Here is a 27,138-nt window from a genome sequence, read left to right as displayed (position 1 = left end):
GCTGCTTTCACTGTCTCTCCCTCTCCAAGTCCATCCCACTGCCTACTGCCCGAGCCTTGTTTCCCTCTTGTCCTATCTTATAATTTCTCTCCTCCCACTGCTTCTTGCAAGCTCCTGCTTGCTTCCTCCCTTTCACTGCATCCTGCTTGATCCTGAAGTTTCCTGATGCTCCTTTCCATTCAATCTCTCAAGCAACCTGCTGTCCCCTTCCTTCCACTGCCTCTGGCAACCTTCTACTGCCCTGTTTTTCCCAGTGCCTCCTGCCACCCCCTTCCTCTTGCTCCATCCAGCAATTTCCTGATGACCCTTCCCTTCCACTATTTCCTGAAACTGCCCTTTTGCCCCCACCTCACACTGCCTCCTGCAACATGCCCTTGCTGGACCCAGCAAATTCCTGCCCTTTGCTGCTGGCTCTGTGAAAATTACACCAGATAGGCATCAAATCCACCACACTGCAACTCCCCTCTCCTGTTTATCAACAACAAAACTCCTAAAACTGGTGGGACACATCTTCAGCTGTGCTGTCTTTCTGTGTATATGCGCTGCACCTGGGCGGATGGAGGTGAGGAATGTGTTTCTAAGCTGATCTAATAAAGAAGTTGCTCTTTCTCTTGGGTATTTAGATTTGGCCCATGACCAGAAGGAACATAGCTTTATAGGTTATTCCACACCTACAAAAGATCAGACACAAAGGGAAACCGTGCTCTACTTGTGGCACTATTCTTTGTTTCCTCTGCAGATGAATTACCCTTTCAAACAGCCCTGGGTGTGAGGAAAAAATGAGCCATTAGGTTTTTCTCACAGCATTCTAATCCGGAGAAAGGCTTCATGCATGGAACAGCTTTCCTCTGAAATCACACAACCTCAGCACCCAAAGGCACATAGCAATAACAGTGCAAGTGGCGACATAAATATGCTGGCATTCCTCTTTAAACAATAGTGATTTCTTATGATTTAGGGACACTCCCTTCCCTGCTAATCCCAGGAATTTACTTTTACATTTCAGTGATCGTGAAAAGGGCTGGCTCGACATGCCTGCTAGAGGCCAAAGTCTGCTCTTTCTGCATTATATACACAAGAGAGACAAGGTGGGTAAGGCAATACATTTTATTGGACCAACTTCTGTTGGTGACAGAGACGAACTTTTGAGCTACACAGAGCTTTTTACCTCACCCACCTTCACTCTCCCATACATATATCAGTATAGCAAGGGTAGGGTGACCAGACAGCAAGTGTGAAAAATCAGGACAGGGGGTGGGGGGTAATAGGAGCCTATATAAGAAAAAACCCCAAATATCGGGACTGTCCCTATAAAATCGGGACATCTGGTCACCCTAAGCAAGGGAAGCAGCAGCATATGATTCTCACCCTTGTGCCTCCATCCTGTCCAGATGAAGCTACCTCTGGGGTGAGAGAGCAGCTCACGTTCCTAGCCCGTTCACTACTTGAGCTGTAATGAAATTGCCAACTAAGGTGCTAGACCTGCTCACTAGGTACATTGGAATTGTTATTCCAGGTCAGACCATTGCTCCATCTCATCCTGTGTCACCAGTAACCGCCAGTTCCACATGCCTCAGAGGAAGATGCAAAAAACCCTGTAGCGCACGATCACACCCACTTATGGAGATAGTTTCTTTCTTATCATTTAGTGCTCGGCCCATGCTTTAAATATCCCTCATATTTGTTTAAATGCTAGCTAATGTAACTGTGGGTGGTCTCATTATCTATATGTTTAATCCTTTTTTGAGCCTACTGAACTCTTGATACACCATCTCTCTGTGTGCGTGTACATATTATACACCCCTCCCCCCCTCATTTTCAGTGACATGATATCTGATTCTAAAAAAGAATAGAATTTGGGTGTACACCGCACCCTTTCACACAGTCTAGTTCAAGAGTCACCCAGGTTTCGCATCCATAGAGGAGCGTACGGATGACAACTGTCTTATACACCTGAATCTTGGCATCCTTCCGTAGGTCATGGTCCATAAAAACGCGTCGGAGCAGTTTCCCAAAGGAAGCACTTGCGCACTGGATCTTGAGTTACCTACCGACAACCCCTCAAGAGTCTGGAGAGGTACCACTAATGATGCCTCCAGAAGATCTTTCGCCACACTTATCCCAGCATCCTTACTGAAGCCAATGTCAACAGCATTGAAGCAATGATTCTTATGCACCAACTCCACTGGGCTGGACATCGTATGCAGATGCCACATTCTCGCCTCCCAGAACAAGTCCTCTACTCTCAGCTCACCCCTGGTCAGAGACCCTGTGATGGTCAGAGGAAACGCTACAAAGACACACTAAAAGCGTATTTCAAGAAAACTGATGTGGACATCGCAAGCTGGTAGGAGCAAGCCACCAACTGACTTCAATGGCAGCACATTCTCCATCAGGCTGTGGCCCACTTTGAGGACCAGCGCCTTGCCCTTAAAAAGAGAGAAAAGAAGGAAGGAAGAAGAGAAAGAAAAAGAAAACTTTCTTTCAGCAGGCAGCTGACCTGCCAGGAAACGTTCTGGGGGCGAATCTGTGGTTCGAGGATCGGACTCCTGAGTAATCTCAGGACCCATATGTAAATCCGTGGTAGAGATCATCCTGAAACTGAGAGATCGCCGATGATGAGTTCAAGAGTGTGCTGAGACAGGGACACATTCTCCATCTGTGTTTGTACTTTGCCAAGCACACACACAGGAGCTTTACAAAGTAATGCATTTGTAACCCTTCTGCCAGGTGGAGTCAGCAACCAGAGCCGGGTTCAATATCTAGGGGTTCCTTTCCATCGATACAACACAGAACCGGCTCAAGTCCCCACCCAGTAACCTGGAAAATGTACACACCACTCCTGGGCGCCTCTAAGAGGCAATACTTCCCCACTCGCAAGCACAGAGTCTGAGCATAGAAAATAAACTTTTAATAAAAGGAGGGCAGCAACTTGGCATTAATTTAGGAAACACCACAAACAGGGTTCATAAACATAAATCATGAGTAAAAGACCCACCTCCAAGTAGGTTGGACAGTGCCCTTTTCCCCTCAGGTTCTTAAGTCCAGCAACCCAAAAGTCCCTTTCACGTGCCCAACCCTTCTCTGCACCCCACGCACAGTTGCTTTCCTTGGTCAGTGCAGACCCAGAGTTCAGAGGTGCATCTGCAGAGTTCACCTCCCCCCTGGGTGGGGTAAAGCGGCACCTTACTCGCTCTGCTGCTTGGGCACTCGCTCACCGCCCCTCTTTGCCAGCCACCCTGCTGGTTGTTCACCGGCTGCTCCTGCTGTCTGTCTGCTCCCACCTGCTCACTGCGCCCCTCCACCAGCCGCCTTGCTGGCCGCTCATTGCGCCTCTCTGCTGCTGTCCTGCTTGCTACTCGTTGTGCCTCTCCAGCCACTCATTCACCAGCTGACTGTCAGTCATCTTCTGCTGCCACCTGCCTCTCTGCTGTGACCTCTGCACATCAGTCTCTTAGTAATTTTCAGCTCTTTGCAGGTCAGGCAGAAACACTGCCCCATCTCAAGTGATTTCAGCTCTCAGTCATTTTTAGCTCTTAGCGGCCAGGGCAGAAACACAGACCCACCACAACTGATTTCAGTTCTGATTGAGCATTTAACATAACAAAGAGGCTCCTAATGAAGCCTATTTAGCTCTTTGTGTGAACAGTGGGGGGAAAACAGGTTAAATCGGTCCAGGGAAGATTCTTGGGCATGCCTGTCCCCACCCCTCTTATTTTCACAGGGCTCTGACATTCAAGCCACTGGCTTAACGAGGTTCTTTCAACTGATGGTGGCCTCCTCATTTGGGACAGGTTAAGCACAGTCCTGCTTTCCTGTATTCTTACATTACATTGTTACAAATACAATACATTCCTACAATAATTACAAAATAATTGGTAACCATATTTCACTACCCCTGCATTCAGTACTAAAGTGATTTGTACCCAACACTAGCCAAAGTTGATCACTTTGACACCACTATATCTTCTAAATATGTAAGTAGAGCAGGAGAAAACTGTATTTACATAAACACACCCAAAGTCTCTCCCTCTCCCAGCTAGCTGTCAGGGAAGCATTCATGCAGACTCTGTATACATTAGAAGTTGGTAAAAGAGGTGGCTGATAACTAAGAATGGTGTATTTGTATGGAAAGTATTCTGGAATGGTACTAACAGAACAGAATCACAGCAATGGGTGAAAATTCTTCTTAAGAAGTTGTGCACACCCCTCATGCTGGAAATCCTCAGTCTTCTGCACTGTATCAGTATTTTTAAATGATCATATTTAAGATACACGGAACTGTTGCCCTTAAACAGTGGTGCTGGAATGCTTTTTATAGTGGGGGTGCTGAAAGCCAGCAAAACTATCCCCAAACTTTTTACCTTGTGCCTCCCCCACTCTCCGAGCTGAGGCCGGGGGCAGGGCTATGTCTCCAGGAGGGGAGGACACATACAGGGATAAGGGTCGAGGCTGGGGCCACGGCTGGGGGCAGGTGCGGGGCCAGTAGCGGAGCACCACGTGCAAGACCAGAAGCCGGGGCTCCGTGTGTGCGTCCAGTCGCGGGGCTAGCAGCCAGGATCCCTGGGTGTGGGGCTGGAAGCTGGGATGTGGGACCCCACGTGTGCAACCGGGCGCGGGGCCGGCAGCCCGGACCCAGGGCGCAGGGCCAGCAGCCGGGATGTGAAACATCCCCTGCAGCCTGGAGCAGGGCTGCCTGCCAGGACCCCGCATAAAACCTGGGGGGTGCTGCAGCACCCTTCCCACCCCTACTTCCCACGCCTATGCTCTTAAATAGAACAATTGGTTAAGTTCCTTCCTCTTTTTACTCGCATGCATAATACTGAAACTGTAAGCACTATTTATTACCAGCTGCTGATCCAGGCCACAGATTTACAGGAGAAAGCCAGAAGGACTTTAGGATGCCCAGCATTGCAAAACAGTTTCTATTATAATTCTCTATACAGATGCTTGTTTCCTCCTGAAACATTCGCCTTTGCGGATGAAATTTCCACTCCACGCCTGCAACTTTTGGCTCCATGTGAAGGTCAATTATTTCTTGAAAGCTTGAGTAAAGGCATTTGTTTCTGATTTACATGCTATGAAACTGATCCAAACCCCAGTGAATCACTTAGTGTCTTCTTACTGACTGTACAGTGCAGTAGAGCCTTAGAAATCCAATTATGTATGTCTGAAAAATAAGAACTGGCAAATGTATAGTAGGAAGTTTTGTCAAAGCTTAAATTATAATGTTAGCCATAAATGTTCTAGGTAGGGCTGGTCAAAAGTTTTGCACCAAAACTGTTTGATAGAAAATAGGGTTCACAACTATACAATTTTTTAAAAATGTCCAATTTCTGTGGAAAATTTTGTCAAAAAACCCAAGTACCCCCAAACCAAAACTTCAATTCAGAAATGCTGCCATGATGTCGCATGCCTCTATTCTCGACTATAGTCTGGATGCCTCAGCCAGCCTACATCTCCAGTGGTCCACAGTTGCTATAGGGCTCCCTTCATGCACTATAGTAAAAGATGAGGCTGTGGTGCACCATGGGAAATGTAGTCTGGCCCAGGAGTTAAGCACATAGAGGGGAATTGGACATGAGGCATCTGAACTACACCCTCCCTTGAGGCACTGTGGTAGCATTTCTGAATAGAAGATTTCTGTTGAGTTTTCACACCAAAATTAACTTTCATTTTTGTTGAAAATTTACACAGAAAAAGCCCAGCTCTAGGCATGCCTTCACAACTGACTGCACAGTGAATTGGCTTCTGCTCTTGCCCCCCAAAAGACCCATGTCTTAGAACTATTAAGTACTGTGTTAAGATTGCACGGTTGAAGTTAGAAAAATCATGAAATGCTAAAGGTAAAGTTGAATGCACAACTTTAACTCTGCCTCATTGGGAGCAGGGCCGGCCTTAGGAAGTGCGGGGCCCAATTCGAACATTTTCGGCGGGGCCCCGGCAGGGATGACTAACAAAAAAAAAAAAGTAAAAACAAGCTTTTCATTTCTTCCATGTATTATTTACTTTCCATAACTATATTAATAATAAAATTATATCTTATGTACATTGCATCATATATGCTGTTGATCAATTATTAATGAGCTCCATTTCACATGTGTGGGTCCCCGCCACTCCCTGGGGGTGTGCTTGGGTGACCAGATGTCCCAATTTTTATAGGGACAGTCCCAATTTTGGGGTCTTTTTCTTATATAGGATCTTATTACTCCCCCAACCCCGTCCCGATTTTTCACACTTGCTGTCTGGTCACCCTAATGGTGTGCACATGTGTGGGTCCCAGCTGCTCCCTGCCCCACTCATTGAAGCGGGTGTGCAGGGTTACTGCTCTGGGAACTGCTGGAGGCAGGGCAGGGGCTGACTGGAGGTAGGGTCTGGCTGCAGGCAAGGCAAGGGGTGCGGGGAGGTGTGGCAGGGGTTGGCAGGGCTGGAGACAGAGGAGTGCGGGACTGGTTGGCTTCAGGCTGGGGAGTGTAGCAGGGGTTGGCTGCAGGCAGGGCAAGGGATGCGGGCCTGGTGCGGGCAGGGCAGGGCAGGGAGTGCGGGGGAGTGCGGCAGGGATTGGCTGTGGGCAGGGCAGGGGGTGCAGCTGGGGCTGGCTGTGGGCAGGGGGTACAGGGCTGGCTGGAGACGGGCGGGCTGCGGGCAGGGCAGGGGGTGCAGCAGGGACTGGCTGTGGGCAGGGGGTACAGGGCTGGCTGGAGACGGGCGGGCTGCGGGCAGGGCAGGGGGTGCAGCAGGGACTGGCTGTGGGCAGGGGGTACAGGGCTGGCTGGAGACGGGCGGGCTGCGGGCAGGGCAGGGGGTGCAGCAGGGACTGGCTGTGGGCAGGGGGTACAGGGCTGGCTGGAGACGGGCGGGCTGCGGGCAGGGCAGGGGGTGCAGCAGAGGCCGCTGGAGCCCCAGCCCTTTAAATAGCCCCCAAGCCCCTCGCTTCATCCCAGGGCTCTGGGTGTTATTTAAAGGGCCCGGGGCTCCCCTGCTTCTACCGCCCTGGCCCTTTAAATAGCTGAGGGAGCCCTGGGGAAGCGGCAGGGCTCCGGCGGCTATTTAAAGGACCGGGGCAGTAGAGGCAGCTGGAGCCCTGGGCCCTTTAAATAGCCCCTGGAGCCCCCTGCTACCCCAGGGCTCCAGCAGTGGGGCTCTGGTGGCAATTTAAAGCTCCCAGCAGGGGCTGGAGCCCCAGACCCTTTAAATTGCCCCCCTGGGGAAGCCGTACCAGGGCTTGGGCGCGGAGCCCTCTTAGGCGCGGGGCCCGATTCAGGGGAATTGGTTGAATTGGCCTAAAGCCGGCCCTGATTGGGAGTATACATTATGCTGCAGTCTAATGTAGCAATAATATTCTATTTTTTAAATATAAAATTCTCTCTCTAATGAACTATAAATGCGGGTAAATAGGTCTGGTTTTGAAGGATGCCATTATGCTGCTGCTATGAATCTGAAAAAAAGACTAACCACAACAAATGACAGCTTTCTTACTTGAAAGTGGGAAGAAACAGATGTCAGGTAAGTTATAGTTTTGTAAATCTTTAATTGCTTCTTCCTTTCCATCTGTCAAAAAAGCTGGAATGTTATTTTCAAGTATTCACATTTTTTCAAATTTTATTAATAGAGTGACCCCCCCTTTTTTTTGAGAATACCAATACCAGCTTTTAATATTAACTTTATGGGATAAGCAGACTAGAGGCACATGCAGTGAATGCACATACCAATAAAGGACATCACAAGTGAAGTCTAGAGGCTAGAAATCACCAGGAAATATGAAAAGAAATGTCCAGGCAGTGGCTCACAAGCATTGCACAGATGTAGTGTCTCCTAGTGGCCAACAGAGCCCTCACAAACAATGGCAGCCATGGCCAAGCTATTAACTCCAAGGAAATTTTTTATAGGGAAGAGATCAAAGGAACACCAACAAAATTAAATGATGAGCTATAATAAATCCATATGTAGGAACTTGGCTTGATTGCATCATCCAAGCAGAAAACATGGAGTATGGCTGAAGATGCGTTTTTTTTTTTTTTTTTAAATGATGGGAGTTGGGTTAGCACTTTGTTCACTAAGGATGTGGCAGAAGCATGAGAGCTCATTTGGTCCTTGTTACCAAAACCTTTCACTTTGTGAGATCTGTCAAACCATGAAGTCTAATTTATGAAACATTTTAACAGCTGATCACTCCAACCACCTTGGAGGAGAGAGAGAGAAATAAAAAGTATACACTGACACCAATAGTTTAAAACTAAGAGCACAACAGTAAACAGTATTAAAAGCTTTTAAAGGAGCTAAAAATGAAATTTCTGTATTAAAGAAAAAATGCCTGCTATTTTCAAGGGATTTTGGTAAAGAATGATTAATCCGTGTGCAAAACGAGCCAGTTTTCTTTCTCTCATCAAAAAATTGTTAGCATACAAGTGAAGATAAAGATGGTCTTGTAATTAAGGCACTGCAATGGGATTCTAGAGCTCTGGATTCAATTCCCAGCTCTGTCATAAACATCCTGTCATTTTGGGCATATCACTTAATCCCTCTGTTGTCCATCTGTAAAATGGGCATTATACTTCCATCATGTCTCTTTAGATACCATTCCTGCATGTGTAATCTTTGCAGGATTGGGAGGTTTTGAGACTGTAAACTCTTCAGGGCAGGGAATCTCTGCCCTGGTCAATTCTGGCCAGTATATGGGTTTAACACCCAGTTCACTTCTCCCTCAATGTGAAGAGGACCAAGCACAGTTGTGGTAACCAAGCTGAGATTTTCCCCAGACCCCTTAGTCAAACACACACTGGTTGGGATTAAAACACAAAATACATTTATTAACGACAAAACGATAGATTAAGTGATTATAACTGATAGCAAACAGATCAAAGATGACGACCAAGTAAATAAACAAAACTGCAAACTGAGCTTAACATACTAGATAGGTAGGATATGAATTAGCAAATTCTCACCCTGAGTGATAAACAGGCTGACAGATTCTTAAGGCACAAGCTGCCTTGGCTTTGCAGCTTGGGTTTCCTGGGTTTTCATACACAGGCTGGAAATCCCTTAGCCTGGGACCATCACTTCCCCCTGTTAAGTCCTTGTTCCTCAGGCGTTTCCAGGTGTGTTGTTGTAGGGAGAGCGAGGTCTCCTTATGTTGTCATTTCACCCCTTTTATATTTTCTTCCCACTTGCTGGAAAGTTCTTTTGCTGTGACCTGGGTCAAACATTCCCATTATACAGAGATATCTCTGAGAGGTTTCTGTTTTACACAGTTCCTGGGATTACTCAGGGGGCATTTCCTCAATAAGCCATTAACATTGTTTGGCCTTTTTACTGTTGAACCTGAAAGGCTGCTTGTGGGTGTTCCCAACCTCACAACATGGTCCAGTAACACATACATAGCCAAACTTCATATACAATGACAGCACATTCAATACAACGTGATATTAATGTCTAGCAGACGAAGACGTTTAGAATGATACCTCACAAGGTATACTTTGTACAAAACATATCCTAATTACATGACAGTGGTGAATATTGAGGTGCCAGGGTGTCACAAGAACAACTTGAAACGTTTTTTTCTTGCTGTGAAGTAAATATTGCTCAGTTCAATTTACTTTAGGATTTTAGTTTGGAGTGTTAGTGTATCCATGTTATTCCCAGGCTATTACATTCTCAAAGATCTGTGTAGTTCAAAAGCTTTCACCAACAGAAGTTGGTCAAATAAAAGAAATTACCTCACCCACCTTGTCTCGCCTTCTGATTTTAAACAGAACAGATATTTTCATTACCATTAGAGTAATTTTTATAACAAGAGTTTGTAAATTATGCACAGGGTGGCTTACACTTGACATGTTTTTGACAACCCCACAAGAACATATTAGAGTTAACTGTGTAAATAAAATGATGTTTGCAGCCCTTTTAAAGACTTAAATTCTTGCAATCATCTGCTGCTAATGTGTGAAGTATTTATTTAAAGAAAACATACCGGCATGCATAACTGATAACTTAGCACTCAGAACATTGAGGCTATAACAATACCTAAGTATTCCTGGTAGGAAATGTTAATTGTTGGTTAATTTTTAACTTTTAACATTTTTAGTGTTCCTAAGAGGTACCAACTTGATGACCTTGGAGACCGAAATTGATGACAAAACAAGTTTGGAAGCTGAAATTCTTTAATCAACAAGAACAAGAACATCACTGGATACAATAATGGAAGCTCTGTTATAGTGCCCAGCTAATATACCTCAGGTCTGATCCAGGGGTATGACTTTTTCAAGATGTGAGGGTAGATCACTTTCCATGCCCACGTGGTATTAAGCCTGTCTGCAGTGAATCCATATTGAAAAAAATCACTAACAAGAAAGACGACTGAGATGACTTACTCATTTGACACTAGATTTTGGGTGGTTACAGTTATTTCAACTGGGCTGGTTTAGAGTAACAACCTGCCACGATGAAAGCTACACGTCCCAATACTCATTCTCCAAAATCATCCAGTGGTCTGTGCTGGCCCCCATACTCCTTAGTTTTCTCAATCAATTACATACAAAGAATAACATTAAAACTATGATATAACATCAACTGAGTAGTAAAAATGACACAGAAAAAAACCCAAAACAAAACCAACAGTGAATATTAAGATGAGTCACATATTTTGATTGAGTAGTGCAGTATATTTATTCTCTAGGGAGACCCTATTCAATGAAAACCCTATTGTCTCAAAATCTTCACCTCTTTCTCCCCACTTCCAGTTTATAACAGCAATTATCTCATTGCAGGATATTTACTAGGCATTAAGGGCTGGGACCATGAGCTCCTGGCAGCTGGGCAGCAAATACGCTTCACCTCCAGCTTTAATGCATAATATTATGCTTTAGGCAACACGCTCCTTTTGTATTTGGCTCTGGTTTAACATTTAATAGTAATTTAAGATACACTAACCAGAAATGCTATGGAAATGCCATTCTATTGTTGGCTCCATCCTGGCTCCCAATGGAGTTTATGGAATACCTGTCTTTGAGAATCAAAGATTTTCTTCTCCTGACTCTGGAACACAGTAGGGGCCAGGACCTAGGGATCCAACTAGATTTCTTGTAGTAGAAGAGATCAAATACAGAGTCTTCGTTGTATTCAGGAAATTATTTAAAGTGATAGTATTAACAGGCATCTGCCTATGCAAGGGACTGGAGGTTTTTTTTCTTGTTATACATGTGTGGGCCAGTTTGCTTCCTCTCACATTACAAATGTTGGAAGAAATTTTCTGGGAGGGTCCCCCTCTTGGAGATTCCCCCATCCTATACTGTCAGGAGATGAGATTTGCCCCTTAGTGGAAGAGGCTGCAGGTTCCAGCTACAAACCTGGCGGATGACAAGGGGTGCATGGGAAGTCAGGGCCATCCATGAAAAAGGCTCTGTGCCACCACACCTCCTCTGGCAGCATAGCTCCATTGGAGCTTTAGTAACAGGGGAGCACCCCTCTAGCCCCACCAACTAGTAGTAGTGGTAATATGTAGCGTGTAGTGATGGGGAGAATACAGAAAAGCCTAGAGCTGTATGGAGGAGGAAGACGAATCGTTGTTAATCTCTGAGGATAGGACAAGAAGCAATGGGCTTAAATTGCAGCAAGGGAGGTTTAGGTTGGACTTTAGGAAAAACTTCCTAATTGTCAGGGTGGTTAAGCACTGGGATAAATTGCCTAGGGAGGTTGTGGAATCTCCATCATTGGAGATTTTTAAGAACAGGTTAGACAAATAGCTGCAGGGCCGCCCAGAGGATTCAGGGAGCCTGGGGTCTTCGGCGGCAGGGGGTCCTTCTATTGCGGGTCTTCGGGGCACTTTGGCGGCGGGTCCCGGAGTGAGTGAAGGACCTGCCACCGAACACCCGGAGCGGAAGGAGCCCTCGCCGCCGAACTGCCGCCCGGAGCAGGAGCAGCTCTGGGTCTTCGGCAGTGGGTCCTTCACTCGCTCCGGGTGTGTTCGGTGGCACTGAAGGACCTGCCGCGGAAGACCCTCCGAAAACTCTCGTGGGGGCCCCTGCGGGGTCCGGGGCAAATTGCCCCACTTGCCCCCCCCAGGTGGCCCTGAACACCTGTCAGGAATGGTCTAGATCAGTGGTCACCAAATGGTCGATTGTGATCGACTGGCCGATCCTAGAGGATCTCCCCGTTGATCACAATTTCTGGCAGCAGTGCAGGGTGGCTGCCGCTAAGGCAGACTCCCTGCCTATCCCAGCCCCACACTGCTCCCGGAAGCGGCCACTGCAGCCCCATGTCTCCCTCCGCACGCTGCTCCTGCCTGCAAGCACCACCCCCGCAGCTCCCATTGGCTCGTAGGCAGGGAGTCTGCCTTAGACTCGCTGCACCTGCCGCCGACCTGGAGCCCCCAGAGGTAAGTGCTGCTCAGTGGAAGGCTGCACCCCAACTCCCGTCCCTGAATCCCCTCCCACAGCCAGCATCCCATACCCCCTCCTGTGCCCCAAACCCCCTCCTGCACCATAGCCTCCAGCCCCCTTCTGGAGCCAGCACCCCATAACCCCTCCTGCACCCCAACCCCCAGCCCTGACCCCCCCTCCCAGAGCTAGAACCATGTACCCCCTCCTGCACCCCAACACTGCCCCAACCCAGAGCCCCCTCCTGCACCCAAACTCCCTCCTAGAGCTTGCACCCCTCACCTCCTTATGCACCACAACCCCCAGGCTCAGCCCGGAGCCCTCTCACACTGTGAACCCCTCGGACCCAGCCAAGAGCCCGCACCCCCTCCTGAACCCCAATCCCCTGCCCCAGCCCCGTGAAAGTGACTGAGGGTGGAGAGCGAGCAATGGAGAGAGGGGGATAGAGTGAACAGGGCAGGCTTTGGGGAAGGGGCGGGGCCTCAGGGAAGGGGCAGGGTAAATCCTTAGTTGCCCTTAGATTCAAAAAGTGATCTTGGGTATAAAAAGGTTGGAGACCACTGGTCTAGATAATACTTAGTCCTGCCATGAGTGCAGGGGATTGATGATGATGGATGATGATTCACTATTTACAATTTTTTATTTTTTTAGATCAGCCAGACAGTTAATCCAATATGTGCTGAACTGATTCTGTATAGTGCTAGTTTTTAAATCAGAATGTTATGCAGTACTAAGTCAAATACCTTACAGAACTCCAAGTATGTTATGGCACCAGTTACCTTTGCCAGCCAAACCTATCTTAAAAACTCCCATCAAGTTCCACAAAGCCTACTTCCAGTGAACTGTGTTGACTGGCATTAATGATGTAAGCTCTTTGGGGCATGGACTGTCTTTTTGTTCTGTTTGTACAGCTCCTAACACAATGGGGTCCTTTTAGGGTTGCTAGGTGCTACAATAATACAAACAATAAAAACAAACCTTTACATCTTTACTGCTTCCATTCCACATCAGACTTCGCAGGATTTTGTTCAGGACTGACATCAAGCTAACCAGCCAATAGATACACAGGGTCATCCCATTAATCCTTTTTAAATACACTTCTACCCCGTTATACCACCACCCGATATAACACGAATTCGGATACAACGCGGTAAAGCAGGGCTCCAGGGGGGGCGGGGCTGCGCACTCTGGCAGATCAAATAGAGTTAGATATAACACGGTTTTACCTATAACGCGGTAAGATTTTTTGGCTCCCGAGGACAGCGTTATATCGAGGTAGACGTGTATTGGCACATTCATTGTTTTCCTGCAGCCTGGAACTTCCTCTGTATCCCACAATTTGTAAAATATCAACATCAATGGGTCAGAGCGCTCCTCGGTCAACTATTTTAAAACTCTTGGGTGCAAGTTATCTGGCGCTGCAGATTTAAAGCATTCGTTAGCAGTTGCTATTTAACAACTTCTCTTGCTGCTGGAATAGCAATTATTTCAATTAGTATTGCAATAATAAAATAATACATATTTTTGAATGCTTCTCACTTTTCTACATTTACTATTTTACCATCCCGGTCTAATAACAGACCTATTTGGTTAGCACAAAACAAATATAATTAGGTCATGATCACCTGTACCTAGGCAACCACAAATTTTTAGTTCTATGATCATTTTATTTGTTAGAGTGAGATCTAATATAGAATTACCCATACTTTGTTTGGAAAAGGTCAGGGGTGAAAGTAAGTTAAAGGATTTACCGGTATGCCGGAGTCCTGAGCAGGGGCGTGGCCTCAACCAAAAGAGGCGTGGCCTCAATTGAAAGAGGCAGGGTATTTAAATAAAGATTTAAAGGCCGCGGGGCTCCGGCAGCAGGGAGACCCTGGCCCTTTAAATCGCTGCCAAAGTCCCGCTGCTGGAGCCCTGGGGTAGCTGTGGCAGAGCTCCCATGGGGATTTAAAGGGCCCGGGGCTCCGGCCGCTGCAGGGAGCCCTCAGCCCTTTAAAGCGCTGCCCGAGCCCTGCTGCTGGAGCCCCGGGGTAGCGGGGGCAGGGCTCCGGCAGTGATTTAAAGGGCTGGGGCTCCCCGCAGCAGCAGGAGCCCCGGGCCCTTTAAATCACCAGCCTGGAGAAGCCAGTCCGGTCCGGGCTGTACGATACCATACCGGTTTACTTTCACCTCTGGAAAAGGTACCTATAATGTTTAGGCATTCCAAGAAAGTTTTACTAGAGGCAGTATGAGGCCTCGGAACCCAAGAGTCAAAACTCACCATTCCTTTGTCAGCAAATATCTGAAATCCACTGACAAAGCATTCCATTCCCTTCAAATGCTAGTCCAAATAGAGCAGTGATACTCAGAACTGAGGCTTGGGAGCCAAAAGTGACTAATGTGTCTCCTGTGGCTCTTTATAGCACATAATATTGAAACACAGTGATTTAATTATTAACCAAAGCTAATATATATATGTTAAATGAATTCATGCTACTGTGGCTTTTTTGGGTACTGTTAATCACTAATTTGGCTTCTGAACCACTGAGGTTACTGTTACTGTAAGCTCAGGTGGCAGAGATCTGTGTGAAGAATCTGAAGTTCCCAACCCTGCTGATGACCTACGGGGGTGTCAATATAATAGCACATTATGGGATTTCTATTTTTCAGGTTGTTTTTCTAAATCCCTAGGAAATTACACATACAAGTACTTTAAGAGAACATTAAGGATGCAAAGTCAAGCATTGAAAAAACTAGGAAATGCCAAATGCAACCTTAATTCTGCCACGTTGTGCATACACATTCTGATAGTCTAATTACATGATCACACACAACATTTTCCACAGGATCCCTGCCTCATTCAGTGCACGGGATGAATCTGCTCTGGGGATGAATCAGCTTTTGTAGTAATGGAGACTTATATAGATAACTTCTACTTGGTATGTTGCAGAAGTTGGAAGGTGTAGTGAATGAGGCAGGGGATTGTAGACAGAGAACGGACAGTCTCATGATTAAGGCGGTTAAATGCTGCCATAAAGAACTAGATTCTATACCTGGTTGTGAGAGACAGTTCCTATTTGATGCTAAGCAAGTCACTTAAATCTAGGGTGATCGATGTCCCAATTTTAGAGGGACAGTCTCAATTTGAGTCTTTTTCTTATATAGGCTCCTATTACCCTCCCACCCTCTGTCCTGATTTTTCACTTGCTGTCTGGTCACCCTACTTAAACTAAACTTTTCACTTGTGGTCACTAATTGTGTGTTCCTCATTTTCTGGGTGCCTCATCTGAAACCTAGGGTCTGATTTGCAGAAATGCTGAACACTCACAGCTGCAACTGAAGTCAATGGGAGCTGTGCTTTGAACATATAAAATGTGCTATACAATGCTGTATATTTTGAAAAGTCTTGTATACTTTTGACCTTTCTGTGCCTCCAGTCTGTAACATGGGGGTAATACCCCTTCATCTCACACAGGTGTTGTGAAAATAAATCTATTTTGTTCGTGATGCACTCAGATACAGTAGTAATGAGCACCACAGAAAAAACCATGCAAAAATTAATGTCTTTATTCAGAGCAATGTTTGTCTAGTGTGCAGTAAATAAGGCATTCCATCACACAGAACAAGAAAATAAAATACGGAATAGTTGCTCCTTAATTGAGAGCAATGTTCCTTCAGTGCATTGACTGAGGCAGGGTACCTGTGGAAAAAATAGTGTGAGTTAATATAATTAAACACTATCAAAATGCATACGCACATGGCTGATTTAAGGATGCACAGGCAACCTTAATTTTGGCATTTTCTAACTTTTCAATGTTTGACTGTGCACCTTTGAATGTTTTCAACATGTTTGTGTGTGTGTAATTATAGACAAGTTTAAACATCTCAGCTGTGCACCCACGGCACTGCCCTGACTGACAGGCACACCCATCCATCACACACACAGACTTATCTCTGGTCACAAAACTTCAATTCTTCGCTCTTAATTGTATAGGTATTGCCTAGACTCCAGCCTACTTAATCATACAGAGTCCATAAAAATACTACTTAATGCTTGACTAGACTGTTTATGGAGGGCTGTAATTTCTCATGATTCACAAACATTCCATTTGACTCCAATTATGCCAATATTGCTGCACACAGATCCCGAGTCTTAGAATTTGCTTAGATGTAAAACATAATTGATAGGCGTCCTTGGGACCTCATGAAGCATTCAGGACTTTGATGGACCTTGCAACTGTGCCCCACTCCTTTCCAGGCTCTCCAAATGTGGAGGTTTGCTATGGGAAAGCAACTCCTGTGTGACTTTCCATCTCCTGCCTTTTCAAGATGAGGCCCATATCTGTGCCAGGCATACTTCGTAGATCAGTTAAACTAATAAAGTACACATGCCTGTAGGTAGGTCGCAGGCACGCGCACACACACACACACACACACACACACACACACACACACACAAATTGGAGGGAAACTGAAGAGATTCCTTGCAGCCATTTGGGTGTAGCAATCTTTCTTTGTGATGCTTAGAAATAAACATACAAGGCTCGTATGCAAAACTCTTTATTTATAACAGAACAATTGACAGGAAAGTTAGCCACTTCCAATTCTTCAGGAATGTCTCCATCATTTCACAGTCAGATAGTGTGTAAGAGCATAGTTATTTCATGGTAACAACTATGGGAAGGAACTGAGCTGTCTGTTAAAAGGCCTCTCTGTACAGTGTAAAAAGGATTGTTGTGATGTGGGTGTAGCAGGTTCTCACTTTGCAAGTATGTTAGGCAATGTGCATCCAGTGCCATTAGGCAAAGATACAATGTAGTTAAGAATATTAGTAGTGGGTATTAGCTATGTGCATGGGGAACACTACATCCACATTCTGTTTCAGAAATCTATCCTTTTGTTATCTATTCACTCTTTTCACTTCCCCAGTTGCCAAAAAAGTTAATACATCAAATTCTAATGGTACTGTGACACTTTCAGAGAACCTCACTTTTTCCATTTAGAATTTTGTTTGACACGTGCACTTCAGATTACATTCAGATGCTTACATTAACCAAAATATAGTGGAAGTGTCCATAAGAACAAGACACACTTGGAATTTGTGAAGATGCTTTGTCAATGTTTCGTCGTTAAAAAAACCCCTAATTGTTAAAGACACTGCTTTTAAAGATTGCTTTTATTCTCTAAAAATAGGTATATGGATTTTATAAACACGTATATAATCTACTTGAGAATATTTTAGAGACATTTTGTATGTCACAAATTGTCATTAATTTATTATTTAAAATATTTTCTTCCAAAGTCTGAACTGAGTTAGATAAGCTAACCAATCTAATTATTGCTTTTAGCCATCATACTGCACACTACTGTGCAGCGAGGGGAAGATGAGATTGCTCTTTTGCTTTTGCGTATAGTTCTGTCTGTAGACATCAGTAGTGCAGTGCATTGGCTCTGACCTGAAGACCTTACAAGACCCTAGAGAATTCAGACACTTTAAGCTTGACTACTTGGTAAGATTAATCTTGATCATCAATTTACTTTCTTTAATCAGGGCATGTGCCTTTCAGTAGGTAGACTAATAGTTAAAGTGCTTCAGTTATAGTAAAAAAAACAAAACAAAAAAAACCCAATAGATAGAAGAGGTTTATCTGGAGAATCTGATACACTACTTACAGAATACGCACTGAAGCATCTGAAATGCTGAATGTTTCCCATAGACCAATGCAGTGCAAGCAGTTTTATACATTATGTGCTGCAATTCCGCTAGACTGGAAATGTACAGTACTTACAAAAACACAATCCAAAAAGCAGAGACTAGTGCTGGTGGCTCTTCCTTGTCATTTTAGAAACATAAAAAATGCTGCACTACTTTTTTATAATTTAAATACATAAGTAATCTCCACTTTTATTACTTTATGACAATGACTTCAAATTTACATTATTTTAAGTACCATTGTAATAGCTCCGTGTATAATACAGATATTTGCTGAAATCTTGTCAGAAAATAAAATAAAAAATACCTTTCACTATATAAAAAAATGCTGGAAAGACAAGAACACAGAACAGGGACTTGGTACAGACTATGAATTCAGTTTTATATCAACCACAGTTAACCCAAAAATTAACAGATACACAGCGATATTCAAAAGCAGTGCAAATATCTTTGGAGGTTAGAATAAAATTATACTACAAGAACATCAGACAGGGGAAATAAAAAGGCAAGTACTTCAAGTACAAGGAACCAGTCTGCATGAGGTCCATCTTAGTGTTTATTTGAATTTCTTTTCCAAATTTTACTTCTTCCTCTGAAACACGTTGGCCAACATGGCACCTGATGTAGTCAGCTGGCCCATTTTGTTCAAAAACTTGGTCTTTGTATCTTCACTCACAAGGCTAGCAGCAATTGACATTGAGCTAGGAAAGAGTTAAGAAATTAGTTACATAAGAGAACTAAAACCCCGCAAAGAATGCTGTGGTTTGCTGTTTAATAGGCAACGTAAGTGTCTTATCAGCACATTCATGGTTTAAAAATCATGAAAGACTAGGCTGTTACGAATAGCTATGAAAAAGCCAAACCCAAGGACACACTTTGTTGACAAGTCTACATACCAAACAACAATTTCCTTCCAGCCTCCACAGTGGTAGTGTGTCTGAAGTACCATCAAAGCTTCTATATTACTTGTGTACCTCAGGGTCTGATAGCACACTCAACCCAAATGGTAGTTTTCATAGTTCCAGGAAAAAGTAGCCCTAGAGGTCCTTCAAACAGAGTCCTACTGAAGAACTTTAAAATGCATTTACATATTCTTTTGAATATCTTTAGAAGTTCTCACATTAATGTTAGCTTAATAATTCAATGATTACTTCTCAAGGATGAATGCCTTTGTGAAGCATCCACTTCATCATCTTCTAGTTGGAAATATAAACTCTAAGCCTTCATTTGTCCAAGTACTATACATTTGGAAGACCACATCTAATCTCAAATCAGACTCAGAAAAGCAATAAAGCCAAAACTACTGAACGTAAGAAACTGGAGTGTGTGGCAATAGGTTTTAAAAAGCCACACAGTCACACAGACTCCTCTGGAATTTCTAATGAATGTTCAACTTCCCAGCAAACAGATAACTGTCACTACAGTAAAACTGTGTCACAAGACAGATCATTCCTATAAATTAGTATCACAAAAGGCAGAAGTGCTAATAAATGTGCTGCACTTCCTGTACTACATCAAGACATTTGTGGTTAAAATGTCAAGGCAAACTTTCTTTCCACATAATACAGCACCAAGGTTTACTAAAATTAAAATGGAGTCCTCATAAAGTTGAGCAGAGACTCTGACCATTTGATAATTATCCAAGTGCTTACACCATCCAAGTCCATAAAAAAATGAATTTACTGAAATCAAACATATAGCAATCAGAAACAATACCAACATTTCAAACATCCCTGGATGTCAAGGCAGGTCAAATAAGTGAAAATTAGTTATAAATTGTTCTCCCATAAGCCAAAAAGGAAGTTACTTACTTGTAACTAAAGGTTCTTCGAGATGTGTGGTCCTATTGGTATTCCAAATGTGGGTGCACGTGTGCCATGCGCCAGAGCCAGAAGGTATTCTTAGCAGTGTCAGTTGACCCACACGTGCATCTCCTTGTGCTCTCAGCCGAGAGTATAATCGGCTGTGCGGGTTGACGCCTCTCCAGTGACCCCCCCTTACTCCTGCTTAGACCAGTTCATAGCAGAGAGGATGGAGGGCGAGTATTGGGATACAAATAGGGACCACACATCTGGAAGAATCTCCAATTACAGGTAAGTAACCTCCCTCCTCTTCTCCAAGTGATGGTCCCTACCGGTATTCCAAACATGGGTGAGTAGCAAGAGTGATTAGTGTGGAGGTGGGTGCAAGGTTGTATGAGGAAGTGCAGTCTGCAGTATGGCACAGCCCACTGCAGCATCCACAGCCGCCCCTTGGGCAAGGACGTAGGGGGAGATGAACATGTGTACTGAGTGCCATGTTGCTGCTCGACAGAGGTCTTGCCATGAGATGTCCACAAGACAGGCCAATGTGACGGTTTGCATTCATGTAGAGTGCACTGTAACTATCAGGCGGCGGTACATCACATAGTGTGTATCATTCGTTTATGCACCCAGAGACCCATTTGGAGATTCATTGGGAGGAGAAGGCTTGATCCGTGGACTGGTTGGCAATGGTTTCAAACAGTTTGGCTGATGCATGAAAGGTGCAGAGTCAAAACACCAACTCATGGCGGACTTTGAGGGAATGCAGCACCCTGTGTGCATGGGAGGCGTGCGGTTTGGGACAGAAAACAGGGAGGTGAATGCACTGATTAAGATGGAACTCTGACACCACTTTTGGCAGGAATTTAAGGAGTAGCTGTAAGGAAACAATCCTTATGGAATACAGTGGGGAGGGGGGTCAGCCATCATGGCTGCCAGTTCGCAGACCCATCTAGCTGAGGTAATGGCCACTAAGAACATGACTTTCATGGAGAGATGTGAGAGGGCGCACATTGCCACTGGCTTGAAGGGTAGTCTTGTGACAGCGGAAAGAACGAGATTAAGGTCCCACTGGGCTGTGGGCCAGAGTACTGGTGGGAAGGTATTGAGGAGACCTTTCATGAAGCGGATGGTGGTAGGGTGCATAAACACAGAGGCACCCTCCACAGGGGGCGAAAGGCACTAAGGGCTGCCAGGTAGATCTGTATAGAGCTGAGGCAAGGCCTGACATCTCAAGCTTGAGGAGGTTATTGAGAATGATAGTTATAGAGATTGTACTCAATAGATGGTGACAGCGGCGAGACCATGAGATGAATATGAATGGTCTCCATTTAACTTGGTAGCAGGCTCTGGTGGATGCCCTCTCGCTTTGTGTAAGGATGTGTCATACCAAAGTGGAGCAAGATAAGTCTACCCCGATCCCCAAGCAAAAACCGGGCTGCAAAGTGAAGAGGGCCCAGGTTGGTATGCTGGACTCAGCCCCAATCCTGTGTGAGGAGATCCCTGAGTGTTCTGAGGTGGAGTAGTACTCAGGTGGAAAGTCTGAGGAAGTCTGTGAACCAAAACTGATGGGGTCAGAATGAGGCTCTGAGTATTACAGTATCTCAGTCCCATCGAACCTTGTGTGGCACTGACGGGTGGATGGGAATGGGGGAAGGCATAGCAGAGGTCACCTGTCCAGGGCAGGAGAAGAGTGTCACCCTGTGAGTCCTCCCCCCATGGCTCCCCTGGAAAAATAAAGGGGCAACTTGCGGTTCTCATGAGTGGCAAAGAGATCCCACCATTGGGTGCCCCATTTGAGGAAGAGATAGTGAAAAGTGGCATTGTCCAATTCCCACTCATGGTTGAGGTAGCGAGTCCTGCTGAGCACGCTGCCCAGGGAATTTTGGATGCCCAGGAGGTACATTGCTTGGAGTTTCACATGGTGTTTGATGCACTGGTTCCAAAGATGGATGGACTATGAACACAGAGGGGGAGACTTGGCGCCATCCTGCTTGGTGATGTACACTACCGCTGTGATGGTGTTGGAGAGTAGTTGAATGTGGTGGGATCGAATGAGAAGAAACACCTGGCATGCAAAATGGACTGCCCTCAGTTCGAGCACATTGATGTGCACTCTGGCCTCTTTTGGCGTACAGACACCCTGGGCTGTGTAATGGTCTAGATGGGCCCCGTAGTCCCCAAGGAGATGTCTGCTGTGATGATGGCCTGCGGGATGGGAGAGGTGAAGGGGGTACCGACCATAACCTTTGAAGGGTTGGTCCCCCATGTGATGGAGGTCAGAACGATCTGGGGGACAGTGACTCTGGCCTCCAAATGGTCCATGTGGGGGTGTGTAGATGGAGAGGATCCAGAATTGGAGGCAATGTATGTGTAGATGTGTGTGCGGTGTCACGGATATAAAGGCCGCCATATATCCCAGGAGGGAGAGGCTATGGTGGACCGTGGTGTGTGGGTTGTGGTGCAGTTCCACAACTATGGCTGTCAGCGTTGTGAAGCAGTCTGCTGGAAGGAAGGCCTGTGCCGCAACTGAGTCGAGCCAAGCCCCAATAAAGTTTATTGTGTAGGTATGAGCACTGATTTCTCCTCATTGAGGCAGATATCTAGAGAGGTCAGGAGAGCACGAAGGGCAAGGATGGCAGAGATGAGTTCTTGTTGGGATAGTGCGAGAAGGAGCTAGCTGTCCAGGTAGGGATATACCAAGTAGCTGAGGCAGTGCATTTGAGCTGCCACAACAGTGAAGACTTTTGTGAAGACCCATGGAGCCATTGCTATGCTGAAAGCGAGGACTCAGAATTGGTAGTGGTAGCGTCCCACCTGGAAACGGAGAAATTTCCGGTGGGTCAGGTGAACGTTGATGTGGAAGTAGATGTCTTTCATGTCAAGAGCAGCAAACTAGGCCCCATGGGAAATCATAGGACTAGAAGTTACCTCGAAAGGTCATTTAGTCCAGTCCCCTGCACTCATGGCAGGACTAAGTATTATCTAGACCATTCCTGACAGGTGTTTGTCTAATCTGCTCTTAAAAATCTCCAATGATGATATTCCACAACCTCCCTAAACAATTTAGTCCAGTGCTTAGCCATCCTGAAAGTTAGGAAGTTTTTCCTAATGTCCAACCTAAACCTCCCTTGCTACAATTTAAGCCCATTGCTTTTAGTCCTATCCTCAGAGGTTAAGAACAACAATTTTTCTCCCTCCTCCTTGTAACAACTATGTACTTGAAAACAGTTATGTCCCCTCTCAGTCTTCTCTTTTCCAGACTAAATAAACATTTTAAATCTTTTTCAACCTTCCCTCATAGGTCATGTTTTCTAGACTTTTAATAATTTTTGTTGCTCTTCTCTGGACTTTCTCCCATCTGTCCACATCTTTCCTGAAATGTGGCACCCAAAATTGGACACAATACTCCAGCTGAGGCCTAATCAGTATGGAGTAGAGTGGAAGAATTACTTCTCGTGTCTTGCTTGCAACACTCCTGTTAATGCTTCATTCACTCCCAGAATGATATTTGCTTTTTTTGCAACAGTGTTACACTGCTGACTCATATTTAGCTTCTGGTCCACTATAACCCTCAGATCCCTTTCCGCAGTACTCATTCCTAAGCAGTCATTTCCCATTTTGTATGTGTGCAATTGAGTATTCTTTCCTAAATGGAGTACTTTGCATTTGTCCTTATTGAATTTCATCCTATTTACTTCAGACCATTTTGAATTTTAATTCTAACCTCCAAAGCACTTGCAACCCCTCCCAGCTTGGTATCGTCCGCAAACTTTATAAGTGTACTCTCTATGCCATTATCTAAATAATTAATGAAGATATTGAACACAACTGGGCCCAGAACTGATCCCTGTGGTACCCCACCTGTTATGCCCTTCCAGCATGACTGTGAACCACTGATTACTCTCTGGGAACAGTTTTCCAAACAGGTTGCATTTCCCTAGTTTGTTTATCAGAAGGTCATGAGAGACAGTATCAAAAGCTTTACTAAAGTCAAGATATACCAGATCTATCGCTTCCCCCTATCCTCAAGGCTAGTTACCCTGTCAAAGGCTATCAGGTTCGTTTGACACGATTTGTCCTTGACAAATCCATGCTGACTTAGTTATCACCTTATCTTCTAGATGTTTGCAAATTAATTGCTTAATTATTTGCTCTGTTATCTTTCCGGGTACAGAAGTTAAGCTGACTGGTCTGAAATTTCCCGGGTTGTCCTTATTACCCTTTTTATAGATTGGCACTAAACTTGCCCTTTTCCAGTTGTCTGGAATCTCTCCAGTCTTCCATGACTTTTCAAAGAAGGGAAGGGATAACAGATGCCAGCATCACCAAATCGAATTTGGCTTTTCTGATAAAGATGTTTAGTAGCCAAAGATCTAGAATGGGGTGGGCGCCCTCCACCCTAATTTGGGATGAGGAAGTATGGGAATTAGAAGCCTCTCCCTGCGTAGGGAGGTGTCACATACTCTATGGTTCCCTTTGTGAGAAGGGCATCTGCTTCCTGTTGGAGGAGGGGAGAAATGTGGGGGGAAAGCAAGAAATTCTATGGAATATCCGTGGTGGATGACCTCCGGTACCAAATGGTCCGTGGTTTTGCCCCAACTGTAGGCAAACAGTGCAAACCGGCCCCCCGAAGAGGACATGAGGCCCCACGGGTTTGCAGGTCTTGATCAACACATCAAAACTGGGAATTGCAGTGTTGGTGGGAGAGGGTCGAGGAGGTGGCCATAGCAGAGGCTGTGGATCGCTGTTGCTGGAACTGGTGGGCTTCCTGTTGCTGCTTGTGTTAGGCCAGGTAGGGGAGGAACTGCTGGTGTTGCTGCTTGTGCCTTAGAGCCATTGTATAGATCCCCAGGGATTGTAACATGGCTCTGCAATCCTTCAACAAATGAAGGGACTCGTCCATCTTTGACTAAAACAACTTGTCCTCATCAAAGCGGTGGTCCGCTATAGTAGTTTATACGTCCAAGGAAAGCCAGATGACTGGAGTCATGAGTCCCGGTGCATTACAATGCCAGTTGCAAGGCAATGAGAGGATGTGTCAGCCACATCAATTGCAGTTTGGAGGCTCACCTTGGCAACCAGGCGCTCTTCATCCACCTGAAATTGCTGCTGCTTGTCTGGAGGCAGCTTGTCCCTGAACTCTGCTATCTGTGGTAGTTATTAAAATTGTACTTGGCTAGCAGAGCCTGGCAATTACCAATCTGAAATTGCAGCACAGCAGAGGAACAGACCTTTCTCCCAAAAAAGTTCAATTGTTTGGCTGCTCAGTCTGGAGGGGTGTACTTGTGTGTGTGCTGGCGTGCCCACTCCACCGCTGTGTGCACAACGTAAGAGCTAGGGGGGAAGAAGGGCCTGGAAGAAGAAAAAGTCCTTAGCTGGGATGAAGTACCTTTGCTCTGCACACTTTGGTGTGGGGGTGCAGGAGGCAGCGGTGTGCACACTACCCTTATTGGTTGGAGGATTGCATCATTGATAGGGAGCACCACCCTAGATGGTCCCTGAGGCTGGAGGATGTCTGGGAGCTGGTCCTGTACCTCCTCCAGCGGTTTGCCCAGGTCCACTGCTACAGGTCCTGATACTGCCTGTGATTGTCTGGGGGAGACAGGGAGGGAGAAATGAGAACCTCATCCGGTAAGGAGGAAGCGGCTGTAGGAACTGGTGGTACGGCTCCATGTCCACTTATTCCACGGAGCTCGATGGTGCTGGTGGAGGAGCCTGGGCAGAGCGGGGGGAGAGGCATGGTAGGGTGGATATTGCTGGTGTATGGGTTCCAGGGCGCCCAGTATGGCCAAGGGATGGGCCCCGAGGGGTGCGGTGAGCCCCACAGATACCGGTACCAAACCCTTGCTGCTGGGTTGTATGCTGGTGGATAAGGCAGGTTCTGGCTCTGAGAATTTCTCCAATTCCAAAGAAGGCTCTGGCAGCAGTGGAACCAGTGAGCCGTGGTGCAGTGCCAACAGAGGCCTGTCTGGCAGAAGCAGTTTGTTTGCTGGAGAGGGTGGTTAGGGCAGCACCAGTTCCTGCATCAGGAGAAGGCGCTCCAAGCGGCTGGGAGTCCGAGGAATGCCCTTGGAGACGCCAGAACACACAGGCGGTGTCTGCGGCGCTGGCTGGTATGGAGGGGGCAGCAGGACGGGTGATACTCCCACTCCAGGTGGGCAGGTATAGGGATGACTGTAGGTACCTCCATCCCTCCACCCGTGGACGCTTGGACACCAGTGCGGCTGAGTCAACATGCGACATCTCACCTGACCTGGTTCGGAGAGGAAACAATGCGCTTAGGAGCAGGAGCAGCCTTCAACGGGGACCTGCTCTTATGCCCATGAGAGTGCTTCTTATTCTCATGCATGGGCTTCTCCTTGACCACCAGTTCTGGGGCATGTGGAGTGCTGGGAGGAGTACTCACCACCAGCGACGGACATGGCACCAACAGTTCCGGATCCAAGTGAGCACGTAGCCTCATGGCTTCCTCCATTAGATGTTTTTGGAGGCGAAACGCCTCAGTCTGAGGTGGGAAAGATTTACAAATTGTGCAACGAGCTGCAATGTGAGCCTCCCTGAGACAATACAGACACTGCTGGTGCTCATTGCTCATGAAGAATGAGCATGGACAAGAAACAGTTTTTAAACCCCGGAGTACGGAGCAGTCCCGAGAGGGTGGGAGGGGGGGGGAAGCTTACCCCAGATGGGGTTTTGCTATCACCTACAACTACGACTGTATACAATTATCTATGCTACCCACCAAAAAACAAAACAAAAGCACAACTACAAGAATGATAATCAAACTAGTGAAGTCACTCTCTTAGTTAAAAGACTAACAGTGTGAAGGAACAGGGGTTCTGACTCAGCCATGCAGCAGTAAGAGGGAAGTGGAGAGGCGTCGACCCGTCAGCCTATTATACTCTCAGCTGGGAGTATGAGGGGAGGCACGATGCACATGCAGGTCAACGGAGACTGCTAAGAAAACCTTCTGGTGCATGGCGCATATGTACACCCACGTTTGGAATACATATATGGACCATCATTCGAAGAAGAATATTCTTTACCTGGAGCAGAGGGGCACTCAAAGAGGAGACATTACATTCTTTCCTTTCTCCATAAACAAAAATCTATGCAAGTACTTTACATCTCATCCTCACTTGCTTGAATACAGAAATGCATTTTTAAATGATAAAATTATCACTTACGCCATAAAAGCTAGTTTATTATACATAACATGTTCATTTTACTATTGCAGCATCCTATCAACCCTTTCTTTTGATCTTTTTTC

The 27,138-nt window shown here is 45.8% G+C and overlaps 1 protein-coding gene across 10 annotated transcripts in view; it reads right to left on the bottom strand.

Moving 5' to 3' along the window:
• Nucleotides 1-16,894: 16,894 nt before the first annotated feature.
• The window catches only part of RELCH (RAB11 binding and LisH domain, coiled-coil and HEAT repeat containing), a 116,549-nt gene continuing 106,305 nt past the window's right edge, over nucleotides 16,895-27,138 (bottom strand). For all 10 annotated transcript variants that reach the window (XR_010598688.1, XR_010598687.1, XM_005300945.4 and 7 more), the window contains one exon: nucleotides 16,895-18,764. Coding sequence is in view for 7 of the 10 variants with exons in the window: in XM_005300945.4 (XP_005301002.1) it covers nucleotides 18,644-18,764 (121 nt within the window). In the remaining 3 variants the exon portion in view is untranslated. The remainder of the gene's footprint in view (nucleotides 18,765-27,138) is intronic.

This window comes from Chrysemys picta, chromosome 2 (genome assembly GCF_011386835.1).
Source record: "Chrysemys picta bellii isolate R12L10 chromosome 2, ASM1138683v2, whole genome shotgun sequence".
In the NCBI taxonomy this organism is placed as follows: domain Eukaryota; kingdom Metazoa; phylum Chordata; order Testudines; family Emydidae; genus Chrysemys; species Chrysemys picta.
The sequence above is the reverse complement of the archived record's forward strand: the minus strand, read 5'-3'. Positions and strand labels throughout refer to the sequence as shown.